Below are 8,206 nucleotides of genomic sequence, written 5' to 3'. Positions count from 1 at the left end.
AACCATGGAAGAAATTGAATCAGTAGTAAACGCACTACCAAAAAAGAAGAGCCCAGGACCAGATGGCTTCACCGCTGAATTCTACCAAACATGTAAAGAACAAATAACCCCAGTTATTCTCAAATTATTCAAAACAATTGAAAGGGAGGGAATCCTCCCAAACTCTTTCTATGAAGCCAATATCACCTTAATTCCTAAGCCTGGAAGAGACACAACAGAGAAAGAAAACTACAGACCTATCTCCCTGATGAACATAGATGCAAAAATACTCAACAAAATTCTGGCAAACTGAATTCAACTGCACATCAGAAAGATCATTCACGCAGACCAAGTGGGATTTATCCCTGGTATGCAGGGATGGTTCAATATTCTAAAGTCAATCAATGTAATACATCACATTAATAAATTGAGAAACAAAAATCATATGGTTATCTCAATAGATGCAGAGAAAGCATTTGACAAAATACAACACCCTTTCATGATGAAAACCCTAAGCAAATTGGGGTTAGAAGGAACATTCCTCAACACAATTAAGGCAATTTATGACAAACCAATGGCCACCATCATATTGAATGGGGAAAAGTTGGAGGCATTTCCATTGAAAACTGGCACCAGACAGGGATGCCCACTCTCACCATTGCTATTCAATATAGTCCTAGAAGTTTTAGCCAGGGCCATCAGGCAAGAAAAAGAAATTAAAGGGATACAAATGGGAAAGGAGGAAGTTAAACTATCCCTATTTGCAGATGACATGATACTATATATAGGTGACCCAATAAATTCCTATAAGAGACTATTGGAACTCATAGAAGAGTTTGGTAAAGTAGCAGGATACAAAGTCAATGCTCAGAAATCAACAGCCTTTGTTTACACAGTTAATGCTGTGGCCAAGAAAGAACTTCTAAGATCAATCCCATTCACAATAGCCACAAAAACAATAAAGTACCTTGGAATAAATTTAACCAAGGATGCCAAAGACCTCTATGATGAAAACTACAAAACACTAAAGAAAGAAATAGAAGATGACACACAAAAAAATGGAAAAACCTGCCATGCTCATGGATTGGAAGAATCAATATCATCTAAATGTCCATTCTCCCAAAAGCAATTTACAAATTTAATGCAATACCAATCAAAATACCAAAGTCATTCTTCAAAGACCTAGAAAAAACGGTGCTGCAATTCATATGGAGAAACAGGAGACCCAGAATAGCTAAAGCAATCCTTTACAATAAAAACAAAACTGGAGGCATCACAATTCCAGACTTCAAGACATACTACAGGGCAGTTATAATCAAAACAGCCTGGTACTGGTACAAAAACAGATGGATAGACCAATGGAAAAGAATAGAAACACCAGAGATCGATCCAAACATCTATAACCAACTCATATTCGACAAAGGACCTAAAACCAACCCCTGGAACAAGGACAGCCTCTTCAACAAATGGTGCTTGGAAAACTGGATGTCCACATGTCGAAGTATGAAGTAAGACCCCTAGCTTACACCTTATACAAAAATCCACTCAATATGGATCAAAGAACTAGAGATGCACCACGACACCATGAAACTAATTGAGAGCATAGGGGAAACCCTTCAAGATATTGGAACAGGCAAAGAATTCCTGGAGAAGACCCCAGAGGCACGGGTAATCAAAGATAAAATAAACAAATGGGATTACCTCAAATTGAAGAGTTTCTTTACAGAAAAGGAAACAGAAAGTAAAGAGGCAACTGACTGAATGGGAGATGTTATTCACAAACTACACAACAGATAAAGGATTAACAATTAGAATCTATAAAATGATCAAGAAACACCACAGAATCAAAACAAACAACCCAATAAAAAGATGGGCCAAGGACCTTAACAGACATTTTTCAAAAGAGGAAATCCAAATGGCCAACAAACACATGAAAAAATGCTCAGGATCCCTAGCCATCAGGGAAATGCAGATCAAAACCACAATGAGGTTTCACCTCACTCCGGTTAGAATGGCTCACATACAGAAATCAACCAACAACAGATGCTGGCAAGGATGTGGGGAAAAAGGGACACTAATTCACTATTGGTGGGAATGCAAACTGGTCAAGCCACTATGGAAGACAGTTTGGAGAGTCCTCAGAAACCTGAATGTAGCACTACCACAGGACCCAGCCATCCCACTCCTTGGAATTTACCCAAATGGAATTAAAGGGGAGAAAAAAAGAGCCATTTGCATTTCAATATTTGTTGCAGCTTAATTCACAATAGCTAAGACCTGGAATCAACCTAAATGTCCATCAACGGATGACTGGATAAAGAAACTATGGGATATGTACTCTATGGAATACTATACAGCAGTAAAAAACAGTGAAATCTGGGCATTTACAACAAAGTGGAGGAAGCTGGAAAATGTCATGCTGAGTGAAATAAGCCAGTCCAAAAGGGACAAATATCATATGTTGTCCCTGATCGATGGCAACTAAACGAGCATCTAAAATATACCCACTGAAGTGAAATTGACACTATCAGAGACAATGACATGATCAGCCCTTGTCTAGACTGTTGAGGAACAACTTACTATTTTATTCCTTTTAGTATTTTGTTGTTGTTGTTGTTGCTCTTGTTCTACTTAATACCACTGGTTGAACTCTGTAATCAATACACAATCATTCTTAGGCGTTGAAAAATTAACAGAAAAGTGATCTCTGTTAAACATAGGAGTAGGAATAAGAGAGAGAGGAGATATATAGCTTGGCACAGGCTCACTAGGACTTACCTCCAATGGTGGAACTAGAAATGTGCCAGGGGATTTCAACTCAATCTCATCAAGGAGACATGTACCAATGCTAGCGCACTTGGTAAAGTGATAAGTATAAGTACACAACCGATCAAAAAAAGATAGGGTAAGTGTTGAAGAGATTTTACAAACAAGACCAGTATAAGTAAATAATGAAGGATTGAATTAAAAGGGAGAGAATGATCCTGCAGGGAAGGCAGGAAATACAGCAGACTCATAGAATGGCAAATGCCCAAAACAGTACTCCGGCCTCAGAATCAACTCTTGGGGCATTCGGATCTGGCTAAAAGGTCCATAAGAGTCTCACAGGCATGGAAAGCCATGACATGGTGGCAAAAACAACCTAAATGAAAGATCCTGGTGAACAAGACCCCAGCAGAAGGAACAGACCATCAAGGAGAGAGGCACCTTTCTCTGAAGGGAGGAAGGAACCTCCACTGTGATACGGCATTGACTAAACAAGTTCAGAGTTGGTGAACTCAAGGGGCTTCCATAGCCTAGACAGCTCATGGCAAGAGCCTCGGGTGATTGCTGACGCCATAAATAACAGTGCCAATTGTTAAATCAACAATGGGAGTCACTGGGTACAGGCTCCCCATGTAGGATCTCTGTCCTTAATGTGTTCTACTATGAAACTTAAACACAACACTACTAGTCAAACAGTACCCTATACCTTGTGTGGTTGTGTGAGTGCAGCCTGTTGAAATCCTTGCTTAGTAAATACTAAGTTGATCTTCAGTATATGAAGGTAATTGAAAATGAAACTCGATGAAGGGTGGGATGGGAGAGGGAGTGGGAGAGGGGAGGGCTGCGGGAGGGAGGGAGGTTGTGGGGGGAAGCCACAACAATACAAAAGTTGCACTTTGTAAATTCACATTTATTAAATAAAAAAAGAAAAAAAAAAGAACTAAATGGGACTCTGTCCTAGGAACTCTGGTAAAAATAAGGGATTTGGATGTTGGAAGTGGTATCTTAACTCCTAGGCAAAATGCCCACAACTGGGCTTTAGTTTTAATGTAACTGTTTCTTCTCTTCTCCTAGAAATATTTCAAGGAAGAATGGCCTCAGGAAATGAGTCTTCAGTGACCCAGTTTATCCTGCTGGGATTAACTCAATGGCCGGAACTGCAGCTGCCTCTCTTCTTCCTCTTCCTGGGAATCTATGTGGTCACTGTGGTGGGGAACCTGGGCTTGATTGCTCTGATTGGTCTGAACCCTCATGTACTACTTCCTCTGCAACCTGTCCTTCATTGATCTCTGCTACTCCTGTGTCATAACCCCCAGAATTCTGGAGAGTTTTGTGAAACAGAACATCATCTCCTATGCTGAGTGCATAACTCAGCTCTTTTTCTTCTCTTTCTTTGTAATTGATGAGTGCTGTGTGTTGACATCGATGGCCTATGATAGATATGTAGCCATCTGTAAGCCCCTGCTGTACAAGATCACCATGTCTCCTCAGGTCTGCCTCATGCTGACGGTATGTGCATATGTCATGGGTTTTGTGGGTGCCATGGCTCACACTGGATGCATGCTGAGACTCACCTTCTGTGATGGCAACATCATTAATCATTACCTGTGTGACATCCCTCCTCTCCTCCAGCTCTCCTGCACAAGCACTTTTATCAATGAATTGGTTATTTTTATTGTGGTGGGCATCAACATAACAGTGCCCAGTCTTACTCTCTTCATTTATTATACTCAGATCCTCTCCAGCATTTTGTGCATCCATTCTACCAATGCCAGGTCAAAAGCTTTAAGAACCTGCAGCTCCCACATAATCACTGTTTGTCTTTTCTTTGGATCTGCATCTTTTATGTATTTTAAGCCTTTTCCTGCTTGGTCTTTGGCTCAAGATAAAGTATCCATTATTTTTTACACCATTGTGGGCCAATGATGAATCCTTTCATCTATAGTCTGAGAAACAAAGATGTTCATGTTGCATTGAGTAAGACTTTGAAGAATAGCATACTTTCCTGACTTGGAGCAGTCTTTGTTATAGATGCCAATTCCTAGTAAAAAGCACATGATATGTAAATCCATGGAAAGAAGGGTAAGAAATCAAGATCAAATGGTAATATTTGGAAAAGAGGTAAATTAATTTAATTACATAGATCACTTCATGAGTCAAGACAATGGATGCAAGTGGAGTATCAGACCTTCAACATTTCAGAGAGCCTGGAGAACTTTTCATTCTGTTATTCTCAGGAAAAAATGTAGTAATGATATCACTGTAAGAGGGAAAAGTTGAATGATGTTAACTCCATAAATGGTAAGACTGAATTTTTAGACTCTGACACATCTAGGATTTCTGTGCAACTTTGTCATGGAGATATTAACTTCTGTGAATCTAGATTCATTCACTTATTCATAAGTTGAACAACATTCTGTGTAATGTTTTGGAGGCTTTTGTCTTGGGAGATTGCTTTGTTTCCATTAAGGGAGAAGTGTGATACTCTTCACACTCTGGTCTCTGGTCCACTTTCATTGTCATCTCAAGGGATGGTAAGACTTGGAAGGTTTCTGTCTTGTTCTGGTTAAAGATAGGAAGCAAAAATGATCTTTTAGAATATCTAGATAAAGAAGACCTCCACTGTGTTTAAACACTTGGACTTCAGGGCAGGTGGTTACTGGAACATGCTATGAGTTCATTGGGAATAATTTTACTATAAATATTTACTAACTGTTAGTGCAGAAATTTTTCCTCTCTCCAAACAGATTTTAAAATCTTAAACCATTATCTGTCAGCAATTTCTCTTTATTATCTTCATTTTCCTTTTTATGGAGGAGACTTACATGGTATAAATAATGACATGTTCATCAGCAGATATTAGCTGAGCATCTGCGTTGTAACAGGTTATTTTTAAAATTCAAAGATCTAGTAGTGAAGATCACAAAACATCTATGCTCTCAGAGGGCTAACTGTTTATAGCAAGGTAGAATAGGTTGCAGGTGTTCAGAAGGAGACATGATGAGTGAGCAGATACCTGCGAACATATCATGGAAATGTTATGCAGAATGATATATTAAGGTAATGATACAGAGAGTACCTGTGAGTTGTACTTTAGATGGGGTCATCAGGCCTTCCTGGTGAAGTGAGATTCTTGTCAGCAGCTCATAGTGGTATTTTTTTTCTTTTTCTTTAAAAAATCCATCTAGTCACTCTAGGTTATTTTTATTTATTAAAAAGGCCAAGAATAAAGTAGAAGAAAATATTTGTGGCTAACATCTTATAAAGTTTACACTCAGAATACCTAAAGTAATACCCAAATTCAATAATAGGAAAGCAAACAACTTAAATAAAAATGTACAAAATTTGAGAAGTTACTTCATAAGAGTCAAGTGGATGGTAAATTGCTTGAAAAAAATGCTCCATGTTATTAGTCATTAGGGAAATAAATATTAGGGCAATAAAATTTACTCCCCAAATGTCTGCAATAGCCAGAAGCCTGGAATTCAATCTGAGTCTCCCATGTAGGTTACAATGACTCAAGTACTGTGCCATCACTGCTATCTTCCATTGTATGCCATAGTACAAAGCTGGAATTGCAATAAAATGCTTGCTGTTCACTATTCAGTCTTTTCTGATTTGCTTTTCAATTCTTTCTTGAGGCAAAGTCAAGGACCTGGGTGCTGGGCAGCTCTCACTGTCTGGCACCATCTTCCAGGGCAAGCCATCCAAAAGGCTACAGTCAACTAAGAGACAATGGAGCCTAATCCAGCTAAATTTGAGACACCCACACCTCATTCAATCCTCTCTCATGAATTGGCCTGACTGCCTGACTACTGATGACTACTATCTTTTTTCCTTCTCTTTTATGGTACTCAGTGGGGCCCCAAATCTTTCACTGTGGGTGCTAGATTCTGGGAGGGTTCTCCAAAGGCTGGAATTATACTCTAGACAGATACTCTAGGACACTTGAGTAGATCTGATTTTTCAGTGACTTCCTTTAGAGCTATAATCTCATTCCCATCCAGGAACCTTAGCTGCCTTATATCCTAGGGTGGTGAGAGTGCATACTCTACACTGTACTGATTAAAGCAATCCTAGTCAAAGCCTAATGTCAATCTTGGATGCACTAGTAGGGCACATGCCCATGCTGTGCAGGTTGACTAGGATCTATCTCTTTTTCATTTGTTCCTCCTTGTTCAGGTCATGGCTATATCTGACTGTCAGTCCTGGCTTATATGAATCTTTCTGCTTTCTTCACTCTGTTCCTCTCCCTAGTTTCCAAACCACTGTTGCCTCTGTAAGGATGATCAAATGGCTCTATACTTATCCAATGACTTCAGGCAGGACTTTCTTCCTCTTTCCTCCTTTGGGGCCCTCAAATGCATTCTCCACTACACTGGGGAGGGCCACTTAATTGGAAACTCTAAGGAAACTTCTATTCTTTCATATTTCTACCACTTCCAAAATCTTTGGAAACATAACTGCCCCTTGCTCAGTCTTCTTACTCTTTTTACCTCTGAGAAACTCTTAAGAAGGGCATAGAAAACTCCAGACACATAAACTGCAGCCCTCACTCCTGGGGATAAATTACAATTATTGAAACAGCAGCAGCTTTTCCACAATCCATTTCTCTATCACTTCTTTGATTTGCCTCTTAAGCCTGAGCAAATATTTCAGGCTGTAGATATTGCAAATCACTATTGCCCAATCACTTCTCTATGCTATTTTCTATTAGGAATTTTTCTTTGAAGTTGTCCTCCACAAATACCATCCTCTCGTCTTCTGTCTCTTTAAACATGCTTTCTGTGTTGTGGCTTTGGGTGCCACTTTTCAATACCCCCTCTTGCACCTATCTAGAGTTTAGGAATAAGTGCTATGCACTTCTTTGTAGTCTTCGCAGGAACTGACAATACTATTGTTGTTGATTCTTTAAGAAAGAGAGGTACCTGTGGCAGAGGATATAAAGCAACTGAGACTACATCAAAGAGAAAATAAACCTAGCATCAAGTAAGAGATAGAACCAAAAACAGAGAACTCTATCCCTAGGGACTCCACATTAGGGTGCATCTTGGCTGAATGGGACAAATTTAAATTGGAAAGTCTAAAGAAAAAGGGGCTCCTTTTTCAATAACATAGCCTGGCCTGGATGCAAGCTGGAGGACCAGGAATACTTGCCCAATAAATGAGTGCACTAGCTATAATACTATTCTCCAATTGGATCAGTTTTGTAAGAGAGGAGGGAAATGGGCAGAGCTTCCAAATAAGCCTTTATGGCCCTATATCAGGATCCTGACCCAAACAAGCATGTAGGGTTTGTCTGGCTCCCATCAAGTTTCCCTTTTTTAAGCAGGAGCCTGATTAGTTAGATAATTCTTTACCATGTGCTCCTCCAATGAGGTCCACTTACTTTCCCATTTCTTCTTCACCCTGACCTCTAGAGCAGGAGGATCCTATACTTCTTCTTTCCTGGGTTGTTTCC

The 8,206-nt window shown here is 39.5% G+C and overlaps 1 protein-coding gene across 1 annotated transcript; it reads left to right on the top strand.

Moving 5' to 3' along the window:
- Positions 1-3,828: 3,828 nt before the first annotated feature.
- LOC103349071 (olfactory receptor 8B3) lies at positions 3,829-6,274 on the top strand. The gene is given in 3 exon segments (XM_089335081.1): positions 3,829-3,994; positions 3,996-4,657; positions 4,660-6,274. Coding segments are annotated over 3 exon segments (915 nt in total). The 5' UTR covers positions 3,829-3,836; the 3' UTR covers positions 4,755-6,274.
- The last annotated feature ends 1,932 nt before the right edge of the window (positions 6,275-8,206 follow it).

This window comes from Oryctolagus cuniculus, chromosome 1, assembly GCF_051225735.1.
Source record: "Oryctolagus cuniculus isolate XC-2025 breed Fujian yellow rabbit chromosome 1, ASM5122573v1, whole genome shotgun sequence".
Lineage (NCBI taxonomy): Eukaryota > Metazoa > Chordata > Mammalia > Lagomorpha > Leporidae > Oryctolagus > Oryctolagus cuniculus.
The sequence above is the reverse complement of the archived record's forward strand: the minus strand, read 5'-3'. Positions and strand labels throughout refer to the sequence as shown.